General features: G+C 39.6%; 1 protein-coding gene across 1 annotated transcript; it reads right to left on the reverse strand.

Annotated features, from left to right (window-relative positions):
* Nucleotides 1-935: 935 nt before the first annotated feature.
* LOC139307348 (neural cell adhesion molecule 1-like) lies at nt 936-25,413 on the reverse strand (the record flags this gene model as incomplete). Its single annotated transcript, XM_070931150.1, has 9 exons — nt 25,308-25,413; nt 22,761-22,970; nt 21,121-21,264; nt 17,261-17,398; nt 16,856-16,973; nt 13,037-13,197; nt 12,000-12,142; nt 7,239-7,268; nt 936-1,086 (listed from the first exon to the last, which is right to left on the reverse strand). Coding segments are annotated over exons 1-9 (1,201 nt in total), but the record flags the coding sequence as incomplete, so codon positions are not given.
* Between the last annotated feature and the right edge of the window lie 909 nt (nt 25,414-26,322).

Below are 26,322 nucleotides of genomic sequence, written 5' to 3' on the forward strand. Positions count from 1 at the left end.
GTCAAAAATCGAGATCCTCTGTCTAGAGATGCTCTTTTGCACCAACGTTAAACAATCACATAAGGAGAAATCCTTTGTAGAAGATGCTGAGAGACAGATTTCCACATGAAAGGCTGCCACAGGGCAGGTTGTGTATAGAGGGCACGAGTTTCAAGCTTTTCTTGATTGGAAAGTGCTCTCTTGCTCTTACTGTTTTATTGCTAGTGCTATTGATTTTTCTGCCAACAGGTAAAATCAACAGCTAATGAACAAAGACCAGGAAAGTTATAAGGGTGTTGTCAAAAGCCATTTTAGGAAACAGGAAATCACTACCTCAGCAGAAACAGGCATGTTGAGAAAATTTCTGGGCACCAACAAATGCCAATTACAACAAAATGACTCCTGGAATACACTAAACGTCATGACCGATGATATATATTGTCAAAGAATGGAGTTTTACAATCTACGACTTGTCACTAAGATCTTTAACTGGCTCTTAATAACTTTGTGACATTTCATCTGAAGACTGTCCTGGGCGAACGTGGAGACAGGAGCAGCTGCAGCAGCTGTTCCAGATCAGGGCCAACAAAAGACAGATGAGAAGAATTATTTTAGTCTTTATATCCTGACTTAAACTCGTCAGTGTCTCCTTTAGCTGAGCATTGATGAATTTGCATAAAACTGACATTGATGTAGTAGAGGGTGTGAAATATTATTTAACACCTGGCATTATTTAATATAAGAAAATAAAAAGAATTAACTCAAAGAATAGAGTTCAATTTCACAATACTGAGAATATTTTTTTCATCAATAAATCGTTGAGCATTTTGGGAAAAACATTTATTTTCTTTCGTTCTGAGAGTGAGATGAATTAGAACATTACAAAGTAACGGTGATGAGCACTGACAGCACAGATGAACAATTAGAGCAAATGCAGGAAGAGTGAGGTTACTTACAGCGGACTTCCAGGTACATGTGCTGGTTGTCCTGACCGATGGAGTTGCTGGCGGTGCAGAGATACTGGCCGGCGTACGTGAACTGGACGTTTTTCAAGGTGAGAGAAGACACCCGTGCGTGGCTGCGTACCACAATATTTCTATCAAGGCTCTACAAAGAAGAAGAGACAGTAATTATTCTCACTTATAAAGCCTGAAATTGTCATAGAAATGAATGCATGTCTCGCTACTCTCTCAGTGATTCCCTCAGCTTGTTTATGGGAGTTTTAATATTTGTTGGACTAAACAACGGGAGCTTCTTACAAAAAAAGCCTGGGAGGTGATGGAGTAATGTTTCTTGTTTGTTTGGATTAAACTGGGTATAAAAAAGAAGATGAACGGGGAACTGAACTCAGATTTAATCAACTAAAGAAAACAAAGAAACTGTGATAAACACAGTTTGATTGACAGATGACCCAAAGTATGTGAATTGTAGTGCAAAATCAGAGAGAGAGACAGAATAGAAAATAAGAGAACCTTGTACAGATTGGAAGTTGGTGTTTTGTGAAAAAATAAATTGAAGGGTAAGGCTGGTGTTATTCTATAGTTTTCTCATTGTAAAGTCTGTGCAACAGGCAGGATGGGGGAGTGAAACACGCTTTTGATCTTTTTAGGGGATCTCTTGAGTAAGAAATATATAGATACAGAGATACAATCCAATACAATTCAATTCAATTTTATTTATATGAATCATACCAAATCATAACAGAAGTTATCTCAGGGCCCGTTTCACACAGAGCAGGTCTAGACCATAGTCTTGATAATATTATTTACAGAGACCCAACACCAGCCTTATCCTTTACAGTGTGTAACTAAGATTGAAGTAAGTTCTAGGTAAATGTTATTGTCCCTGGTTAAGGAAAGTCAGATGACCAAAATACATAAGCATAAAATCATAAAAATATACATGTCTATCTTAAAATCATACAAATATGCTAGTCAAATTAACTGTCTGTCTCTCACACATATACAAACAGCAAGACAGTGGACATCATGGAGAAACTTTCCCTGCATCTGCCTGGAAATCAGCGAGCGCACAAAGCCTGGGCCAATAAACTGCAAACTCCTACAGTATGTCGATTACTGTTCCTACCATTTAGCAGTCTAGTTGCAGGTTTACGGACAGTCTAATTGCAGTTGGAACAGTATAATTGCAGTTGGGATAAGTGTCTTGTTAAACCTTGTTTGTTATTTTCCCTAGCAGATCGCCTTTATTGCCCTGCCTACTTAGTTGAACCTGTTGTATTGTGGATATGTAGGGTCACTGAGGATGGCTTATGCAGAGCAAGGTCTCAGTTCGGGTGTGCAGCTGACATATGAGGACATCCAATGACCTCACTTGCCATTTTAATTATGCACTGCAACCTAGCTTGATCTGTAGCGTACATGTTACCAAATACAAAGATGAGGCCAAAGGACCGGGGGCTTCGTGTTCTGCTCTATTCTTTCTTCATTTATAGTCACATCTGACCATTTTCACATATAGTGTGCTCCCAAAAATGCAAATGCAAGCTCCCCACCACGACGATAAATGACACATATTCTGGAAAATATGCTGCAGAAGGTAGCTGGCGAAAAAAGAGACATCAATAATGAAGAAGAGCCATGTAGCAGGCCCTATAAAAACTCTGGCTGTTAAAAATACAGCAACAGCCTCTGGGCGACACACAGTTCAAACCAACAGAGGATATATGTCTTCCTTCGAGCTGCCATTATTTTCTATTAATATTTCAGGCATTGTAGACGCTTCAGCATTTATATTTTATAAATAATTGAATGATATTTGTTGTATTAGCACTATGGCATGAAGTGTTATCCTCTACAGAGCAGGTGGATGCAGATGTGACAGAAACATTTCTGCTGTTTACTGAAGATCTGAGGGAGTGTCCTGGAACATTTTGAAAGGGCAGCATTAATCTTGTCTTACTGCAGTGACACAGGAAGGAGCTGCACTGGGCACACTGTTGGAATGTAAACAGGGATAAGGTTAATGGAGAATAATACTTTAATGATACATCAGAGGTAGAAGTGAACGGGCAGACCTTTGAACAGGATTTATTCATTTATTCCGATGAATTATTTTAATTATACACCTCTGATTTGTCACCATATTAATTAGAACGGTGGACTTGTAATGGCATGCATGGAAAATAATTTTTCACAGTTTCCCCTATTTACGTAGTCACTGCTTCTTTGCTTTGTAGGGCAGAACTGACACTCTGTTACCTAACCTGTCAATAATACGCACGTTTCACCGGTCATATATTCTGTACTGCAACTGTTATATAGGAGAGACTGCCAGCCACAATCTGCTGCGGCTGCGTCTATCAGTGATGCAGTGAACAAACCCTGTTCACCCTTTCTATGTGTTGCTTCTATATTTTAGCACCGGGCCACAACCTACAGCACTACTGGCCCTATAAATAATGTTAATGCATTAATGTCATGCTGGATATCTGTAAATGCAAAATGTCAACTGGGAACAGCTGTGCATATCAGTATCCTAAGGGTAATTACAAGAAGGGCATGTGAGAATTTTCTTGCTCCAACTTGAATTGCAAAGGTTTGTCAGCAGTCAACATAAGAGATAAACTAGAATCTAATAATTATTGAGTTTTTAAGAAGAGTCTACAGCCACACTAGCGGCTCTGTGAGACTGTATAGACCCTGTGGCGAGTTGAACACTGAAACTGTTAACATACTGATGTTCAACAGGTAATGTTCACCATGTTTAACAGCTGATGCTGATAGGAATGTAATTAGTTTTACATAAACTATTAATTACCTTGGAATTTTGATCAGATGATAGAAGTAGATGAAAAGTCAGCGGATCACCAAAGTTATTACAGTCCGTATTGTGGGAAACATGGATAGACATTTCACTCTGGAGCAAAAAAATTCACCCTGCTGGTTATAGACTACAAAGTCAAGAAACTATAGCTGATAGCCCTTTTCCACTGCAGGAACTTTAGACCCTGTCACCTGGGGCTTCCCATAACCTGAACTTTTACTTCCTTGTGTTTCTGCTGTATTTTCCAAACCATGATACACTTCATCAAAGAAGCAACAGCGGGACCAAGTATGTGATTTTTATGTGCTGTTTGGTAGGCGAAGAAAGTAAGCTGTTGTGGGACAACAAAGGAAGAAGTGGAGCAGATATTGTTATTGATTTTATTTCATGTTAATGCTGGCACAAGCAGGTCGGCGGCGGTGGTGTGAAGCATGTCAAACTACTTCCTAGTTTTTCAGTCTGCCCTGCTGCACGCATTGTGATTCTTAATTTTGCTATAATCTTGTGTCATCTTTTAAATTCTTTCTGTGCATTGTTAGGCTGTGTGACGTATCCATGTTTCTGCCAGACTGAAAAATCTCCTGGTAAACCTTTTCTTTTCTAATTGCTGATTCCAGCTCCTCTGGACGGCCTCCTCGCTCCAATTACAAATGAGGGCCTGGACACATTCATTTGTCCAACAAGCATTCTTCATTGTTCTTCCTTTTCCCTAGTCGATACAGTTACTATAATAAAATGGTGGTTACTGTTTGTGTTGTTGTCATCCTTGCTGTGATGTGACAACACATCTGCTTGACCAATGAAGATTGACAGCACTGCTAGCAACCCCTGAAAGGTCTTGCATGTATTATTACCTGCAGAGCAGTGCCAAAATATGGTTCCTGGAACAAAAGCAGATCCTGTGACCGTAGCTACACTTTACATACTTTTACTATATGTCTTTTTTTTTCATTTCTGCAGTGGAAAGGAGCAATTAGGCTGATGAAAGTAGAGCTGCAGGTCCTTAAGCAGAGCTGAGCCTGACAAGCCAATAATGACTTCAAATGGCCTGTAGCTAGAATACAGCTTTTGATTATCTGTCTCCCAATTCAGGGGCTGGATCCTCCTGCAGAATGTGGCATACGAAGGTGAACCTGTTCCTCCTCTCATCATTTTTGACATTTAGGGTGCGCTGGTGGCCATGGTGTTAAATCACAACATTGAATTTATCTGCAATTCCCTGAACCCTGTAAAGATATCCAAGCTGTTGACAAGAACATACAGTAGAGTCCATGCCTTGCTTCCATTATTTAAGCTTTGTGGCTTTGTCATTGGTCTAGTTTAAGTGTTATATTTACAAATGACTGCTGATCTTTAATACAAATTTATGGTAAATACAACCTTCATGGGTTAAAGAGGATTACCTGAAAGCTCTACTCAGCACTGACATCAATGGCATTCAGCAGGCAGGTTATTATAATCAGACCTTGATCTGGATCAAGTGTATGGCTGCCTTCTAAAGTGCACTTCTCAATGAAATAAAGACACACTGTAAAGACCCCCCAGTTCTCTTTAGTATAATATCCCCTTTCAGGATACATTCATCATCATGACTAATCATATAATGCCTGCTTGTTAGCAGCCCATGATTTATGCCTATCACATAGCTGAGTTCAGCTGGCGTCTAATGCAAGCAAGGCCAAAACTATTATGGGTGACTACAGATTAGTTTGATCAATGCCGTGCTATCAGAAGTGCATTCATCAACAACTGATTTCCCGTGGCGGGCTACATCAAAATATCTAACATGGTAACATTCCTGTCTTTAGACCAATATATTCCCACACATAAAATATTACGACGGGTATCTTCATCATAGATCATGAGCCAAGTTAGTTGTGTGATATTCCCGTCGTCAGTGCTTTTATCTACACAGCCAGACACAAGCTGCTGTATCAGGTTAAAACACATTATTTTTCCTCTGTAGAGACAAGCAGTTTGTGAGAAACCAGTGAGAAGCAGAGAGGGAACACTTAAGGGCATGCACTATAAACACTTTTCTCGACTGGCAATCATCTACTGAGAAAGAGCAACACTCAACAACAGCAAAAGGCTACACTTTGCATCTACTAATAATAGCTAGTTGTCTACAAAAGCAAGGAAAACCTACAGGGAAAACAACATCATGTAACGCACAGTCTCTAAGTAGTACAGTGTCAAGTAGTGACCATTAAACAAGAAGTAAAGAATGTGTCAGAGCCTACTACACTGTAAACTACAAAATAACAGAACAAGACCATCATATAATAATGAATATGAGACTTAGACTAACAGAGACTTAAATCACACAACCTGAAATCCAGGAGACTCTTAAACAGACTCATGTGATGTGATAATTGACATAATACAGTTAAAATGTATTTAAATGATCACATCACATCATGTGCTTTTCTTTTAGGGGTTCAGCATTGGTTCATGGGGTTCATTGTGTTTGTTCACAGTGAAGCTTAGTAAGGTAAATGAATTCTTTGTCGTGTGTGTGGAAGTGAGTGAAGTTAGCTTGTTATAATATGTCAGTTCTATCTATGGACTGTAGTTCTTGCTTTGTGGAGGGCCAAGAGTTTGCATGTTTCCACCAGACACTACAACAGAGAGTTTGTGTATATGGATTGGATTGATAATTAAATATACTTTAATATATTTTCCCATGGCAGGCATTTTTGATTCTTAAAAATACTTGTCACTAGTGTTCTAAGAGACGTAACTAAATTGCCAGCCCTGTAATGTCTGTGCCTCAAATTAGCACACCACAAATGTAATTCCATGCACTTCCATTATATTGGGGGTGGACACAGACATCTCAGAGACAGATATCTCAAAACCTGGACAGATAAAAGGACTCCCCCTCTGACTGAAGGTATCAGCTGCTGTAGTGACCAGTTGAAGTAAAAACATGCAGACTCCTGGCTTATGATAGAAGGCTACACCATTTAAAACCACTCTGTTAAGATTTAGTATAGCTGGGTGAGTTAGGGCCATGGCCGACCTTCAGCAGAGCAGACAGTGTTTTCTATGTGAGGCTGTAGAGCTGATGGCCTACCAACAACCCAATGCAGGAATTCATTGTTCCCACGCAAAGTCTGAGAAGTAACCAGACCATGCAGCAGGAAATAACAGCATGCTATATGGCCAAAAAAATGGGACATCTACTTTGAGATACTGTGACTGTCTCTACGTCTCGAGATGGAATTTGTCGACAGAAATAAACAGGGACAAGTAAATAGGGCAAGTCTAAATGCGTACTGGAACTAAATGGATTAAATGTACTGTACTACGTGGTTAATGGTCTACATATTTAGTGCACAACTAAATGTAGTGAGCAATAAATGTGGGCTGAATGACAACACTTCTGCTCTGCAATAAAAAGGGGTGGTCTACTGTGTAAGTTTGGGCTATTACAACTAGAGTCAGGCTACCATATTTAGTAGCCATACCTCATATTTGTCTGGTCGCGTCCAAGAAGCCTAGAGAGGACAAACACAGAGGAAGCAAAGACAAACAGCCACACAGTGGAGCAAAGTAAGCTTTTGTAAAGGATCCACACACAGTGAGTGTAGACTGGATTTACCTGCAGGAGATGTGCAATGATTTCATGTCTGATGGACCGTACCGGTGATTTTGAATGTTTTAGCTCGTCGGTTACAAATACATACATTGCTGCCGATCATTTTCCAGGACATACTAGAGTGCATTTTTTCTACCTTCAAGTAGTTTTTGATTTACATTAATTTGCAATTGGTAGGGAAATCAACTTGCAGTAACTTAGAAATTGCTAGGTGAGTCAGGTAATCCATCACAGTTAGCTTTGTGTCTGCTTTGGTATTGCATCGTTTATGCTGAAATGAGTCTACCATGCAGCGGTAATGTAACTTTGATAATTTAACTAATGCAGACATAATGCTTATTGTGGTAGATTACCCAACTCAATTTCAAGTATGTGCATTGATTTTCACACCGTAGTGAAATAAATGGAAACCAATGCTTGCCTGAAAGGTAGGACAACACATTCTAACATGGAACATGTACAAACACTCAAAAACAAAAATGTATACACAATTAGCAAAAACATCAATGAAGATTACAGGGATTTGCTTTCACATTGGATGAGATTGAATGATTTTTCTACCAAGTTGTATTTATTACAATTAAGATTAATTCTGTCTTCGTTAAATAATACTACTCTATGATATTCAAAACAGAGCATGAGCAATATTAAAATCCAACATCATTAAGTGCAGGTTCTTAAAGTGAAGGACTGTTACGGTGAGGTCAGAATTTCTGGCTTAGCAGTTCAACTGCTTTCTGGGAATTTACAGAACTGGTCAAAATGCCAAACTGGAGCATATTTTCCAAACGCAGCATGGGGGCTTCTCAGTCGGTTATTAATTAATGTACTGTAATAAGAGAGAAATCGGAGGCACACGAAGGAAAACAGGGCACTGAAACTAATTATGAGGGAGCCATTACCGGCATCTAGGGACTTTCTTTTTCTAATCAGTGGCTTTCTCATCATGGCATTCTGTGTTTTGATTAACTCGTTCATTTATGTACAGAACACTGACACATGTGCACCAGTTACCTCCTGTTGATACAAGTACATACAGATAATTCTAATCCCTTGGTGTAAAAAAGCACATGGTACGAATGTGGAAAGAATGGAGGCATCACGCTGAAATCCCATCTCTAGAGATGATACAATGATAACGTCCGCTTTACTTTTTACAAGACAGAGAAGTTGAAAAGAGGCAGGAGCAGCCGGTAAAATGACTTCTCTGTCTTTTCACATCATTATGGATATGTCTGTGCACTTGTACTCTGGCTGGTAAGATGTAGAACTAGAACGTGAATGGAGGACAGAGCGTGGCAAACAGGCAACATTCCAGTGATGAATGACGATCCAATGAAAATTAGTGACAGCTATTACCAAGTGATCAGCGGGATTTTCTGATTACAGCGGCATTAAATCAAAATTGATCTGACAGTGATAGATAGGAAAGAGAGGGATGATGACAGCCTGTGAATGCAAGAAGATACTGTGAGTGGCGGCGAGCAAGTTCTGACTTGCAGGTGGAAGATAAGATTCAGTACAGTAACTCGCAAAACAGCCATGAATGCACTGTTTTGGGTGAACGCTTCCACTGATTGGCAGTGATGAATGGCACAGTTAATAGAAAAAACTAGGGACACCTTAGCTGAATCAGATTTACAAATTCTCTTCTGAAAATCCTCCAGCACAAATGTGGAAAGACTCAAACATTAAGCTAGCAACAACATACTGATGATTGTATTTTTGTAGAACATTCCCAATCGTTATAAGTTATAAAATTGGAAAGTTTGTCCTGATGGTGGCGCTGGAAGGAAAGCCACGAGATCATTAAAATCAAAAGCGTATGTTTAATCCGAGTATGAATCTAGTGTGGCTGAGATACCTTCAGCACACAACCGACACGCTACAGACATTCTTGGTAATTCTGTGAAATGTTTACCATGGAAATGCCATTAGGTTTTCTTTTTCCTGGCATGAAATTGAGGTGGAGACATGCCACCAGCAGAAACACTTTTCGCATGAATTTCAACTTTTGGCACAACACCCAGCTCCACAAGGCTGCTTTAGGCTGCATTGCACAGTCAGGTAAAAGTAAAGCCTCTACAAGTTGGAAATCCCTGATTTCATCTATCCTTGCTCATAGTGGTTTTGTGCACATTCCAACATTTTGAATTTCAATTCATTTGACTAATTTCACAGTGACTAATGTGATTCAATGACTAATTCAGCCTGAAGTTGAAATACTTTTGCTGTTTCATATATTTTATTAATACCAATTAATCTAAGATCTTTTGCTGAGCAAAGTAGTTTTCAGGGCCCGTTATGGGGTAAATATGCCAACTTTAGATGTATCACTGCCTTAGGCAAGATTTTAAGAGGCTAAAAACTCCAAAAATGGAAAATCTTTATGATACTGGGAAGGTTCTGGATTGAGTCTCATCCGAGCCTGTTTGATGAAACATGTCAACCCAATGAATAAAATGGTGAACTGAGGTCAGACTATTGAAATATTTTTTGTGCTTTTGGAATGCATCTGTCCTAGTTGATAAATGACTAACAACGACTGCTACTCTTTGATTCTTTAGAATTTGGGGGAAATCTGCATAATTGGTTACTGGCACAAAACACAAAAATGATTCTGTTCATCCCAAGAGGAATCTACAAGCAAAAGGAGCCAAACTTTTCAGAGGTTCTGGTAATAGCAGATGTGGACTAAAAGTAAAACTGAATTGCTGAAATGATGTTTATCCCCTACAGTAAAGTAATACAGTTAATAAAGTTTGATGTTGTTCTACCAAGGTAGAAGGGTTCATTTGATGTTTAAAAAACGCTCTACATAGCAGCTTCAAGACATAATTCATCACACAGCATTAGCTAAATATGGCTGGACAAGAGCTGTGAAGTAAAGTAGGCCAGTATGGCCCAAATAATGTGCAACTGAGTGTCCTCTGGGACGTAACAGGACAGGTGCTTTCACTGCTGTTCACTACTGTGTGTGTCTCCAAGAATAGTACACCTATTGTTACGTGCATATATCATTTGTAACATTCACACAACAACTGTGTTTGATAATGTTGAGCAAGGGGTTCCCGTGGACCACAAGAGAACACAAGAGAATGCATGTTTTTTATGTACGGCTGAATTCTGAAAGGTGATGACAGACCGGTTATGTCTCATAAAGTGACCTACTTTAATCAGAAATGAGTACATTGGACGTGACAGGATGTGATTAAAAACACAGCACAGACTGAGCGATATTCAAGCGTATTACTGTAGTACCTGTAAAATTATATTATCAATTATTATTCAGCTTTTTTTGCCAAATCATATTGTTTTCTGGTTGGCCCCAAAGCATATTTTCCAAGGCCTAGTACCAGGCGTTGGGAACATCTGCAAGGGAAATACACAATACCTAACTTCCATTATTATCAGATGCAATGAAGTTGTATTATCATTTTTGCAGTATCTAATGCAAGCTGACGCTCTAACCAACGTATGAGGTGTTCTTGAATCCACAAACCTGCTAGAGGCAGCAAGGTAATTATCTTAATAGTGTTTACTGCATTCACAGCAGAAAATTACCCCTCTGAAGTGACTAATCTGTCTACTGCTCACATGATGCATGTTGTCAGAATAGACCGTTAAGATGGATTTTTCAAAATTATACCATTTTAATGAGCTGATAAGAGTATAACAATAGACTTGGGATGAGATTCTCTCCTCAGGCAGGCGACTGCCAACACGCTGTGACCACTGTAATGGAGAAAATGCACAAGGATGGTATTCATAGCTCACACGTCTTAAGAAGCCTTTTTGCGTGTTCTATAGCCACAGCTTTAATCCACTGTTATCTCCAGTGCTCCTGAAGGACATGAAGAGAAAAACGAGGATATACACCAAAGCATGACAAAGATGCATAAACCTTATGTGGCATTACGTGCAAAGGCTTCTTTACTCTTATATCATGTTCATGCTGACAAAAAGTGCCCACTCAATTCCAAAGTGGATAATCACAGCAGCTTGCCAGAGTAGCATAACTGAGCTCAAAACAACCAGATTTTAAGATAGGGGAGGCTTCTGGCTTTTAACAGAGCAATAATTAGGCTACTTTCCCTGACATCATTTTCCATATCTCTAACTAATTCTCACTTAATCTTCTGTGAATTTCCAATGAGCACTTTTCATAGTAATTTCTCAAAAAATATTCCCTTTTAAATGCTAATGATTAATAGGGAATGAAGAAGAGAGTTACATATATTCTTCACATCGTCGGGGAATATCATGCAATGGCACCGCCTGGAAATTGGTTTTATGGCAATCTGCACACTCTCGCCTCTAGCATTCATGATGGAAACGTACAAAACCATTCGTGCAATTCCAGCAGTGTTGGAGAAGGCTGCCCAAAGTTTAGAGACGGCAGAATCCAAACTTTACTGTACAAAGAGTAAATTCAGGTGGCAATACGGAATTCAATAAGAAGTGTTGAGTGTGTGAAGCACAGTAAGCAGTTTGGGCTGATTGGCCAACTGATTGGCTATCTAAGATGATGTCTGGAAATAAAGCAAAATGAAATTATTTCATGACTGTGGACCAGTGACTAAATTGCTGGCACTGTCCACCTTTGCTAGAAAGAAAAAAAAATCAGTACCTGCTCTCCTTCAGTGAATAGCCTGTTTTCAAAACTCCAGGAGATGGTGGGTGTGGGGTCGCCCGAGGCCTCACAGGTCAGGGTGACTTGTTCGTCAAACTCTGAGGCAGTCTGGTTATTCAGGTAGGTAATCTTGGGTTGCACTAGAGACAACACAAACATTTTAATTGAAAAAATGTCTTTCTAAACGTTCCACTGATCAAGACACATGAGAGGTTTTGTCTGTTGCAGCCTGCTGCTGGTATTTGTTAGCAGTGTTGTCTCTGGAAGTTGTTGCATCGTCCTTCTAAAATTGCATTCATTGATTTTTTTGGCCACTTGGGGGCACTGGAACACGCTAAAGTGACACTGTATCACTTCCAGTGATAAAATATGCCAACTTGATGAATGTACGTTCCATTATTTACTCAATTTTTATCTCTCTTTTGTTCTCTACGAACTCCTGAGGAAACAGCAGGCTCTTTAGCTGCTAGATGTTCGACTTACTTCAACAGCTGGTTGTTAAACAACAATTTCTGTTGTTTAGCGCTGGGCAGGTGGTGTACACTGGGTTAATAAGAGCTTTTTTGCCTGGTCCAATAAAACAATAGACTATAAGATGCAAAGCTCAGCAGAGTGACATCTTCCATTGTTAAAAACTCCTTATTAGTGCAGCTTTAAATAGCTGTTACATATTGTTAGCATTATTGTGGTAAAGTATACAGACAGGCTTCATTAGAGTGGTGGTTTCATACCCCATTGACCTATAATAGAGCTGCAAGCACATGATTACATAAGACTGCTGCAAATTTCCTCATGAAAGGAAACTGTAGTGTGATATCTTTCAATGTCCTAAGGGGTAGCTTAATACGTTTTCAATAGGACACGCTTTTCTTTAAACTGTATGCTTCACACTGTGTAACCCTGCACCCAGCCACTGGAAAAGATGCAGAGAAGTGTACAGCAAATGTCAATAAGTACAAAAGAAAAGGCCAGAAAGAGAAAAAGATCCACACTGTTCTTTATGGTATCGTAGGCGAATGGAGTTATTCTCTTACCGAACACGTTCAGGCTGACTTCCTCGGCTTTCTCTCCTGCCTTGTTCTTGGCAATGCAAGTGTAATCTCCTTCATCCACTTTCTTGACATCTTTTATTACCAATTCTGAACCATCCTCGTTCAGGCTGTACTTATCACCCGTTTCAAGGACGATGTTGTTACTGTAGCAGAGGGAAAAAGAGGAAAAAAGACATGGCAGGGTTCACGTCACAAGTGTTTGTTTACACATCTTGAGGGGCCTACAAATAACTTTCTTAAGTCACTGACAACGATCTGTTTGGGGTTTTATCCCAGAAAGAGGGCAGCTGGTATAAAACAAAGGCTGGGAGGCCAGAGAGCTGGCCCGTGCTGCGTGCCTCTGAGATGCTTCTCCAACATTTCCATAGCTTTTGTTTGCCTCAGCTCTCCTTTAGCTCTCACATCTGTGTTTTAAAAAAAGGCCATGCACCAATTTGATGATGATGCATGTATTTTCAGTTTGGAGAAAACCATCTTTCACTCTTGAAAAGCAGACGTCCTCACTAGAGGTTAGAATTCTGTTTGTGGAGAATTAAGTATTTGTATGCCTGGAGTAGAAGCCTTCCTGAAGCATTTTGAAGGCAGACAGTGAATGACAAATAACAAACAGAGCTTTAAACCTCGTTTTTTTTTTTTTAATTGCCTCACCCATCTGTCCTCCCTACAACCTCAGTGTCTGTCTCAACTCTCCTCTGGCCAGGAACTGCACCTCCTTCAGCCTCAACACCCACATCACACACCAGCTTTGCTGCATGGAAGACAGCTGTGAGCAGCACAGTGTTCAATAGTCTTATTCACTCACATCTCTGCAAAAAAAGCCTTATTCAAAGATTTGTCTGCACAGCGGTGGTGCTGCTGCTGCATGACAGCGGTAAATGATGCACCATGAATATGAAAGCACATTGAGCAAACAGCTGTATGACGAGGAATGAATGTTGGTTATTTGTACTTGTCAAAACTGAGTGGTGATCGAGCATCAACAATTCATACTGAATGGAGTTACTTTGACATATATTATACCAGCTAATGCTAAATCCCTTACTAGGTCTGTGTGTAAAGTCATTACTAATTTCTTAGAAAGAAGTAGTTAGTTAATCTAGAGATTTTGTGGTTGTACCTAAGGTTGAGTTGCTGGTTGTATATTGGATTTAGTTCCAGCTGAGTCAAATACCAGTATTTGTTAACCTCAGATGCTAACGAATCTCTTATTGAAACGTCTGTCTCTCTCTCTCTCTGTCTGTCTGAAAGAAGCACCACTCTATAACACAGTTGTGTGATTGAGGCTGGATTGTTTTTGAGTTCAACAACATCAAGAAAATGGTGATTCTTGTCTGGCGAAATGACCAGCTCATCAGCTCATCGAGTCACATTAATATCATTAGTCAGAATCTTCCATGCACACGATATTAACATTTCAAGCTCATCAATTTATCAGCTCTCGATCGAGACCTCCAGTGATTAGGGCAAGTAGCTTGTGAAAAATAGACTGTCCTCCCCAGAAAGCGACAGAGATGGACAAAGGTGGAAGTCGCGTGGCATTGGTGTAGAGCGTGGGTGGATGGATCAGCACAGTGTGCAGTTTTGACAATGGTGACTGGCACTGACAAACCATGTCATCCTGTCGATGACGATCATGAATATGGGTTGTTTTTAAGGTCAATGAGATTTGAGAATTTGCTGTTTTGTTTTTAGATGATGTTGGAAAGATAAGGCTGTTACCTGTTATTTCACTGTCAGATACATATTGAATATATGCTTCATATCTTATTGATGTTGGTTGTGAAGATTAATTACACTACTACTTAAAGTGGAAGAGTTTTTGCCTTCTCTGCTGACAAAAGCTGATTACAGATCCCATTTGAATCTATTGAAAGCTAAATAGTTTAAATGCCTTTTAGCACTTGCTACACTCATGCAAATGTAAATAAATGTAAATCTCATAATTTCTCCCACAGAACTATTTGTTGGCAAGGCAAATTCATATTTATGCTCTCTTTACAAACACTTTACAAAGCCAACTGCCTAAATTGTATCTTGTGCATATGCAATCCTTTCAAACGGGGTATAAATACTTTGAACAATGAGTTTCAGCATCTCCAGCAAGGGAGAGAGTTTACTTTTTTTCTGACTTTATCAGAAGGCTCAGTTTTTTAAAGGGCACAAAAGCTACCAGCCCCGGTGGATTAGTGCTAAACCTGAAACATGCAATTTGCACTTCCAGTTGGTGTTGAAGTACCCCTTCAGGGGGCTTGTTTAGAGCACAACTTGATTTGCAGACATATTTAACAGTATGATAAAAAAAAAGCATGTTATTAGTTCAAGGAACCAAGTTTACAATCTTAACCTGAAGATGAATAGTTTTAGCATGTTTAGCATTAGCATGCTGTGGACAGGTCATTCAGGACTCAACAGCATTTTTCTACTAGTTAAAAACCAAAATAACTGAGATTAATATAAGGCCACAGGTTGATTAAAAATCGATATATATGTTATTTGAAAAAGACTTTCATCTTCATTTTTTCTTTACATAACTGGTTTCTGTTGCCACTATTTGGTTTCTGTTGCCACTATTTCACATGACTGCATTACATATTTGTGTGAACACTTGATATGTTAATGTCTGCATCACAAACCAACATGACTTTAGAGGATCTTATGTTTCTTATCGTGTATTCAGCATCCTGACGGCCACATGCATACAGCTGATAATAAAAACAGTAACGTATTTGGACTCTTCCTTGACTGTGCATCTTTGCACTCCAGTGTTTGGTCACTACACGCAGTATTATCATCGATAGTGTGTCTGCATATTGCCATTGTCATTGTGTCCAGCAGCTGGAGACAGAGGGCAGAGAAATCCTGACAACATCTCCAAAAAACAGTCCACCTGATTACTACATCACACTCTGATCCAGTTGTGATACGGGCTTTAGAGTGCAGCCTGTTATTGAAGGGCACAGTCTCACCCTTACAGAAGTGCCATTGATAGAGTTAAACCCCTTCCTGCACAAAAGATAAACCTGAGCTCTTATTCGATTAGGAAGGTTTGTAACTGAACTGACCTGGAAGAATCAGCTGCAGCCATTAAAGCAATTGCTGGAATTCTCTAAACGCTAAGGAAAGAAGCTTCAGAGTGACCATCGTTTATAAAAGGATGCAGTACTATCCCACCATACCTTCCTCTGGCGATCGACAAAGCACAATATGGGCTTTCTAGTATGGTGAAAATCAATTCACAGATTTGAGGTAAAATGTAAAGCCATCAGAACAACTCTTCATTCAACACCTTATACCACAGGAATCAACTAAATCGTTATTGCTGAATGATAAAAATTCTATAATTGGAGCCTTGTTGCTTGATTAAAAAATTTATATTTATAAATGTTATTCTTATTTCTTACTCTGATGCAAATGACCTCTGCTCAGTTCTAACATACATAAACAAGTCCAGAATTGGTAGATATGATGTTGAGCTGATGTTGAGTGTTTACCTCTAAGAAAATAATAGTGTCTTGTTAAAATCTATTTTACTGCCTTGATGTATGCTTTCAGTATTTTTGGCTACCTTGTCTTTGAAGTTTTTGGTGAGGCGACACAAGAGGGTTCACTCAGCACCGTGTATGTCTTTTTTCTAATTCATTCTTCTTCACATCTTTGCATTACTTAACAGTGTCTCCCTTTGAGGTCAAGAAAAAGAGGTTAGAAAAAAAACAAAAGAAAGGGTTTAATTTTTGCAACAGCTCAGATCTACTCCTGATCCTACTCATCAAAATAGGCCAATGACAGCGGTTGATGACGTACTGTGCCCAGGTGACGGTGGGTTCAGGGAAGCCGTCCGCATCACAGGCCAACAGGGCAGAGCTACCGATGTCTGCTGTAGCGTTGACATCCGACTGCCTGGCTCGGATGGTGGGAAGCACTGAAAAGGAGATTAAAAAATTGATACAAGAAAAATAAAAGTACTGAGGAGGTATTCTGAAGAGGCTCCATGGACCAAAGAGTTGAGCAGGTGGACAGATGAAGTCACCAAATGACACCATCATTTGGAGCACAAAAAGGGTATATGAACCATATTTAAGGCTTTAAAAAGAACATTTCCAGGTCTTTCAGGGTCATCTTTACTGTACCCTACTATGTTGAGCAGCAACTCCTTTTTGAGCGACAGGGCAGGCAGGGAGCAGAAGGTGAAAGAGATGGACTGCTCACCATTAACAACGACCTTGATCATCCTGAAGTCGATTTCCCCCCTGGCCATGACACGAGCCTCACAGTTGTACATGCCCTCGTCTGTCTTCTTGATGCCGCGGATCTGCAGGTGGCCATTATTTATGATCTTGAATCGCACTAAAACATAAAAGGCAAACAGAGAACAGTAATTTATCACATACGGTATTCAAGATTATCAAGATAACATTAACTTATATATATGAAAGCATTTTTTGTCTGCTTTAGTATTAGTTTGTAACATTATGAAAGAATACGTTCAATGCTTGGTCTCCAGGCAAATGACGTATTTTCCCTTCTAGAAGTCACAGCACACAAGTTTGAATTAGGAATGAATTCTTGTCAGTGGATCACAAAATCCAAATGGAGGACCAATGGTTTGTATGCAATACTTTAATGCTGTCTAAAAAAAATCTAAGATCTAAGAAAGAGCCAACAAGTGCCTAACTGAAGTGCGACATTAAGGATGATTATTTCAACGAATCTTGAAAATCTGCCTGTGGAAATAAAATCAAGTTCAAGAGGAACATTTAAAAACTGAAATACTTCACTTAAATGCTCAGACAGGAAGTTGGAGCCATATTTAAAAACTCCCAATTATCCCCGGTAATCAAGCAAGTGGTTTGAAGAACACAGAGAGCCCTGCATGACACCCTGGCTACACCAGACGTATTTCAGCAGTGTTTTATGACGATCATAGAGACTGACAAAGTGTTGCATCTGTAATTAAACCAGCCATAAACACACAGCAACAGAGTGAGCTGTCTTAACTGGAACCAGGTGTTGTTTCTCACACATTTCTGGGGAAAAGAATCCAGCATATTATTAAAACCCAGGGCTCTGACCACATCTGATTTAAGAGCCTTAGGACAAATAGCTGAGTCATTTCTGTTTTTGTTCTTTGTACATCCCAATGCGCAAAACTAACATACTTCTCCAGAATCTGTGGCTGGCCAGTGTGTACTTTAAAACTCACTGGATTAAAACTTGTGGCTATTTAGGGTGTACTTGTTGAGCGTGACTTTCACAGGCCAATTGATTCCTTCTTTGGGGATGAGAGCTCCTCTGCAGGAGTCCAATGCCGCCAGTCCAATTTCCATGCTAATGAGTGGGTAGGAGATTTTGATTTCTCCACCTACTTAAAAAGAGAGGCCCACTGTGTAAACTAGACAAAGCCTGTGTGCTATAAAACCACCTGATGCATATAATAATTATGTACAGAGTGCTAGAAGGGATGTTGGTGGGATAGTGAACATTTTCTTCCCACCACTGTGGGCACGTTATTCAACTATTTCACCTCAACTATCATCACCATTAGCTCCTTGCCGGTCATGGAGGGTAACTAAGAACATTTAATGTACCTAAATACAATTATGTTATCTGAGTCCTGAAGCTCCTGGTCAAATGTAAAGATGATGCGAGCCTTTAACCTACGACAGCTCCTAAACAATAGGTATACACATAATATATCAGAGTCTTCAGTGAGGCCTATAAGTTTTGGCTTTCAAGTTGTTGCCTTATACCTGTGGATACAGAGCACCATAGCAACCAGTGACTCAGCAGCCATTGGGCAGAAATGGACAAAGCTGACTGTGATTGGCTCATTAGACAGCTAAACTCTCTGTCTAATATCCATGGAGCCATTTTTAATGTCTGCCATGTTGTCCTCTCCTAGCAGGACCTATGAAGGAGCAGCTTTGAGGTAGCTCAACACAGGTGTTACACTGATATTAACAATGCCAGTGATAACGGCCTATGACCCTCTATAATACAGCTACTGCTATTAATACTTGTAATAACTTGTAATACTAATAATTACATGTGGTGTTAGCACTCACTGCCTGAAGTAGCAGGACTATCACTGCCACAAATACTATCAACCATAGTGCTTCATATACTCCTGGATGAATGCTACTACTACATCCAGCGTCTGGCAACCATTCAGTGCTCCCTCACATCCACTTGGCAAACACCCAGAATCAGAAAACTGATTACTGGGATACGCACCAAACAGGAGACACACTCAAAGTCATTAGTTGATTTGCATTTTACATAAAAAAAACAACAAATAAACCTTTGATCGAACTTATAAAATGACACATTGTTTAAACTAAACAACCTATAAAGTAGTTTAAACATCTCCACCTCCACTAGCTACAACAATTAAATGCTGCTTTTACTCATGATACTAATACTTTACTTTAGTAGAATTAAGAATGCAGGATTTTTACTTGTAGTATTTAGACATTACAGTGTTTCGACTTTTAGAAAATCTGAACACACCTCCCCCCCTGATTTCCATAATATTGTTGTCTGTTTTGTGCCTCCTGTCTGAGTGTAAAATAAATGTCAAAATATTAAGTGAAATTAAAAATAGTATTTATTGAGGGCTTAGTGTTGTATTTAAACAGAAAAATAAGCTTTATATTTCAATATCCAGCTCTTAATTCATGTCATATTGACACATATCACAACGACAAAAGGGGAAGGTTTAACAATGCAACACGCAGCATATGGTTAGGTCAACTGCTGCTCTGAGGAAAATTACATAAGCAGTTTTCAGTTTTCAGTGTCGGTTACAATTAGTGGTTTTTCCAGAGAAAAACACATTCCTTGACCAGATTCCAAGAATAAAGGCGGGCTTAGCACAACACTGTGGTGACTACAGGCTCTCCAGCGGTCACCAAAGGAGGGGTTACTGTAAGGTTAAAATAGGCCCAGTCCAAGCATAAAACAAAAACCCTGTCTCCTGTCTTATCTCCAGCTTTAGTTGAACTCGGAACACCATTTAGGCCAGAAGGGGCCAAACGCTGAAATGTTTCTTCACAGAGGACAGCAGCTGTAGTCAGCTTGGATTCACAGCAGTTACAATAGTCTCCAAAGTTGACCTAGAGTCACAACATCTAAATATATCGAAATGTCCATAGAAACGTCTGGATCCATTCATTTCTACAGTGTTTATTGCGTGTTCAGTATGGTCAAAACCCTTGTTGTTTCTCCTCAGCAGAGGTAAATACCTTAGTTCTGTCACACTTGACAGCTCCAAAGTGTGTTTACTGGAAAAAAAGCAACAATTGTTTAGAACATAGGGATCAACAGTGGAGAAATGGATTATAATGCAGGAGTGGTTTGAGAAGTTTCTATGGACCTTTTGATGTTTTTTGTTTCCCCGCTCAGACTGTGACTCACCACTGGAATCCATGGTAGCGGCAGCAAATTGAAGCTGATCACAACTTCCGCCCTCTGTCAGGGACCAAGCTACAAACTTCTCAAATCCTCCTTTCAAGCCTAAAGGCATTGATGAGGAAAGGACTACAGCCAACTGTAAACTGTCAAAATCACACGTTCTCCTGAAACCCTCATTTCTATTTCTACATTAAAAAATAGTGGCAGCTGTGGCAGACATAAATTATATCGCTAGCTCTTTTCTTACCCTTCTACTTGTCCCTTTTTTTTCTTCAGTTTTCAGATTATTTCAGCCTCCGGAGTAGTTCTCCCTCTATTTGGGGAACTTAAAGTCCAATCTGCCCTCAGATATCTTTTCTACTGACAATAACCACTTCTTGCTGGTCCAAAAAAATACAATTTCCATGTTCATGCATCATCTATGAGGTCTAAACCTTTCCCAGCTGAAAATGCATGGCTTTGTTCAAAGATGACGGACAGGAGGAGAAGGAGATGAGGAAGAGTGTGGCAAATTGATTGGAAAGCATGAATTGGCAGACAGCATTGGCGGGAAGGTAAGGTGACTGCTCAGGGAGTCAGGGGGATGAAATGGGATGGCGGGTTGGAATTGAGAAAGTAGCTCAATCATTGGAACATTTTTATTTGGACTGGCTCACCATCTTTGTCAACCTGGATCCTGGAGCCCTTATGCTTCCAAATGATGGTGGGTGGCGGTGAGCTGACCACATCGCAGACTATGTCGGCATCATCGCCTTCATTGAACTCCTGTGGGCTGGGAGCGTTCTGGAAGGTGATCTTTTCTGTAGGGAGACGTGACAAACACACACATTATACACACTTCTAAATATCTTAACGTTCAGAGTGACACTTCCAAAGGTGAGAACTCTCACGTAGCATATTTACATGGCTTAAGAGAAATCCTACAGTTGATTAGCAGTGTAACGAGGCCCCATATGTTTGAGCTTCTGCTTCTCTGATAACTGTTTGTTGGTTCAGGTTTTTATGTATTCACAGATGGTGTGGGAAGGCAGTCGAGGTGAAGGCAGTTCCACGTTCACACAGACATCAGGACTGTGTAAAAAACTGATTTCAGTGGGACCACTCCGTTTGACATGGAGGGGGTGCCGACGCAGAGGGCTCCGGATGCAAGTGTAGGGTTGTCGGGCAAAAGAGTTTAACCTGGCTAAACTTTCGTCCTGGTTGATTACTTTGAAACACGAATGCTGTATTTCTACTGTTTACCTCGTAATCGCTGCGGCAAGGTTTAAAATCCTTCCTCGTAATATTACAAACCGCCGTGGTGTGAGTTTCAAACTCATGAATCTACTCAAACACTCAAACAGGACTTCCTGGATTAGATTTCATTGTCTTGCCTAAAACAACACGACCCCACAAACGCAGCTCCTTGCATTTTTTGGTTTTTGGTCTGAAAATGCAGTGAAGAGTTACGGTCAGAATAGGTGAGTAAGAGCTTCAGCTTCTCAAAACATACCCAAGAAGAACATACCAGAGGAAACATTAATGAATAGTTTGGATGTTCTACTAAGAAGAAGAAGTTGTTTTGGAGTATAACTTCATGTTTCATCTGTTGATTACATTTACTAAATAGCCTTCTAAGCATATATTTTGGCTCAGATGCCAATAATTCTGGGGTCACTAAATGTTCCATTCAATTCCTTTGAAACTAAGGCACAGTGCACAGAAGCAATCCAATCCTGTCTCCTAGAATTTACATTTATATTGCACTAAATTTGCCCAAAAAACTTAAATTAATTGCTGCCTGGATTACATTGACTGGAAAAAACATTCTCATTGAACATAATCCAGGTAGTAATTATGTTTCCATTTGAACATATCAGTCATTTAGTACAATACAAACGTCATTTCTAGGAGACAGGGTAAGGTTTGCAGAAATTCCTATGTTCTTGTGCAGCACAGATGCATTGCTGCAAATTAATATGAACAGAATTTCTAAGAGACAGAAAGAGATTGCGTGGTCATGAAGATGACACAACTTTAAATTCAACAACAGTTTAATTTAAAGTGGGGCATGTTGTGGGTCGGGACCGACAGGTCCCTGATCAGTCTGAGCCTTTGTGGTTGCTGCTTGCACATCTAACCTCAGCTGCAGCAAGGCTCGGCCACCTTGTCCAACAAACAACTGACAATTTCAGAATGCAAAATGTTCATTCAATAACCTATAGGCGTTCTCACATACACTATGTCCATGTTTTCCTGCAGTTTAAACCAATCATTTTGTTTTTAGAATCAGTATACTAAACAGGATAACACTTACGAAAGATCTTCACTTGGACTGTAGCCTGGGCTTCCTTGTCCCCGTTCTTTGCCACACACTTGTAGATACCGGCGCTGTCCACGTTGGCGTGATATATGGTGAGGGTCGATGTGGTTTCATCACTGCGGCTCACAAAAATGTCTTGCCTGTTGGGGAGGATTTTCTCTCCACTGGGGGCGTACCAGTCTATGTCTTTAGCATCTCCCACCACTGAAAAACAGAAAATTAAGAATGAGTTTGAGAAGTTTTCTTTCTTTATGAAAGTCCACAGCTTCCATATAAGTGATAATCACATTATACAGGTCTGAAAAAAGTGGAACTCTGATTTGTAGTTTTGCAATTCAACATTTTTGTTAGATATTGGGAGATTTGGATTGGATATGAACCCCCAGCGTTATTTGTGTACAATTTGGATCTTCTTGCATCTGTTCAGAGTGAAATATAAGTTCATATTCCAATAATGTATTCATATTCAGTTACATCCCTAATGTGTTACATCATAGATGTGCAACTACTTCAACAAGTTTAGGCAAGACTCTGCGCTCATATGATGTTCTGGAGTAAACATGAACCAGACTCAAAGTGAAAGATGAAACACAAATCATGATATAAATTTGTATATAAATAATAAATATAATAATATGTAATATGACCATATCATTATTACCTCTTCAAGTCAATTAAGCTGATATCTACACTCCATAAATCAAGAATTGTTGGTGTGACGATGGCTTGGAAACATATTGTTAAATAAAAACTCATCTCCCTACAGCAGACGTTTTTTCAAGATCAGACTAAATATGCAAACTAAAACCTAAGAAGAGTGGTATAAATAATTTCTATTTGCTCAGTGGGACAGAGGATTATTCAGTAATGTGGGAGGCACTGAAAGAAAAATCAAACAATTTTTCCACATCATTCAGTTTTCATAAAGACGAGTGCATGCTGAGACTTTTTTGGTTCCCTGAAACATATTAATGCCATCTCATCTCTAAAGGAACACAAAGGGCCCTTTTTGACATCCTTTTCAACTGGAGAGTTCAAGCTGAAGCCATGCTCCTTCATAGAACAAAAAAAAGAAAAAAAAAAACACTTTGTAAAATAAAAAAAATGTCAAGGCTTCATATTCCACATGCACAAAGATAATGAGCTTTGCTTTTTATGGCTTCGCTCTCACAGGACGTTTTCTGCAAGTAGCAGTGTAGCAACAGGTCAGTAGGGGGAGTCAACTTGTTACTGATTTAGTATAATGACCTTTTTAAAGGGTCAGTTCACCCAAACTGCAGAAGACTTTCTTACTTACTTCTAGTGGTATGGGCTATGAGATATCCACCGCTGAGATTTCTGCCTTTACCCCAGTACAATGGAGGTGAATGGAATTTGGCTTGTGGTGCTCAAAAGCTACTTAAAAAAACAGCTTCTTCCCAGAAACAGTGTTCCCAGTGCAGACTACTAGATTATCAGAATCTCACGACCGTCGTCGACAGCACTACTCACAATATAAAACGTTTTTTTGTCTCAGACTGTTGTCATGGCAATGTGGGGTCATTTCAGATGGTGAGACGTGTGACTGATGCAAATTAACGTGATGTTCAACAAAGACGCATGAGAAGTGACTGTCTGCCTCCCTCTTTCCCCAGCCTCAGCTTCCTGTTGACTCGTCTCCCAGGTACTTACTATGAAACCAGTCAAACCGGACGACCCGTCATGATGGGCATGGGCGCAGACTCTGTGTTGGCTCAAGGGTTTTTGTCTCAGATCAGCAACAAGCTAACTGTGGCAAAATGTGTATAATCTGCTCAAGGCTTTACTCTGGATAACCCACAGTTCAAAGCTTTTCATATACAATATATTCCTTTGGTGGGAAAAAAAATCTGAAGAAAAAGTTTGCAGTATATTCTGTGGAGTAATGGGGACACTGATTCTGGTGAGAGAGATGTTGCTGCCTTTACTGTATTGAGATCAAAAGCTCAAAAGCACATATTTCAAAACCTGGACAGATAAGACCATGACTATCTGCATGGCCACATAACATTTTGTTTTGTAATTTGGGTGAACAGACGCTGATAATAACTCACTGACTGAAATGATTTTATTCACGTACCGAGTGTTGTGTAATGTCAGACAACTGAGCTACCTAATGCAAATACCACCTGCGTCTCAGACAAGCTGACAACTGCACATGTACATTGAACACCGAAAGCACAGTCTGAGACCTTTCTCTCATTATCTCTTCAGATGGCACCTCTCTCCCACCTCTTCTAAGCCCTTTCCTTACCTGACTGTGATCTCAACATCCCACTACCTCCTCAGAATAAACTGCTCAATCAATTTATCCTTGTCTTTTCTTCTCGCTCTGTCTTGCCTTGAATGTCTTTAATGCGTAACTTCTAATGACAGTATATTCTCAAGTGCACCGGTCTCATTATTTAAACTGACTTCTGTCACTTTTATAAAATTATCTCAATTAATACCACCAATATTGTTATATGAGGCGACATTTGCATCAAGCTGTGTTAAATGAGGTGTGTTTGACATCATGCTTACCTTCGCAGAGGAAAAATTTGGATTCTCCTACGCTGATCTCTCCTTGTGTTGGAGTGATTTGCACCTGGATGGCGGCTGGGTGAAGAAAAGAAGACAAAATATACATTAGTCTCTGGTTCCAGCGAGAGGAACGGTGACACAGGAGCAAAGCCCAAAGAGGAAAGGTTCAAAATCAAATTTGTTTGCCTGCTCAAAAGAAAAACCATTCTTTAGGCATACCCTCGATGAATGAAACTATGGGATGAATGTTCATGCTCACTAGAGAGCAACATCTCGATGTGGAGATGGATTATGACTCTATATTTTGTTGCCTTGTTGAACTGCCTGGTTGTTAGAGGGCTCACTTATGGAGGACATATTGTGCATAGAAAGTATTGCCAACAACAACTTTAGTTACATCTTTTTCTTTCTTTTTTTTTTTTTTTTTTTTACATTTTACAGATTTTCAGGTGGCTTTTCACCGAAAATGTGGTGACCGTTTTGTGTACTCTAAAACATTTTGCAAGGCTACGGTCAACTGATTATATCACCATTGTTGGCTGTCTTGTTAGCCAAGATACTCACAGCTAGCAAGCATTGGAATTAGATCCTCTGCAACTAAATGTGATCTCTGAGGTTTTCTTTCATCAGTCTTTCCAAAAAATGTGAAACGTGTTCATCGAGTTCACTATCCATATTCTAAGGATGAGCAGCTACAGCAGTTGATATAAGATTTGAATTGAGCTCAACAAACTATTACTTGATAGCATACAAAAAACTACAGCAGTGTTCATATATGTCATTGTAACTTTGTTTCTCCCATTTTCTCCCACACTTTAATGTCTAATGTCTAAAAGTGTCTATGGTTTTTGGTCCTCCCCGTCTTTTCTCATAGCTCTTATTCCAATGGCCTCTGTCTGACAAGTTGCTGATGTTTAACCCAAGGCTGTCTTGGGAAATGGTGTTAAATACAGCACAAAACAGAGATATTAATAAAAACAATAATACATCTTTCTCTTATTTACCATTTCTGTCT

This window comes from Enoplosus armatus, unplaced genomic scaffold, assembly GCF_043641665.1.
Source record: "Enoplosus armatus isolate fEnoArm2 unplaced genomic scaffold, fEnoArm2.hap1 Scaffold_94, whole genome shotgun sequence".
In the NCBI taxonomy this organism is placed as follows: domain Eukaryota; kingdom Metazoa; phylum Chordata; class Actinopteri; order Centrarchiformes; family Enoplosidae; genus Enoplosus; species Enoplosus armatus.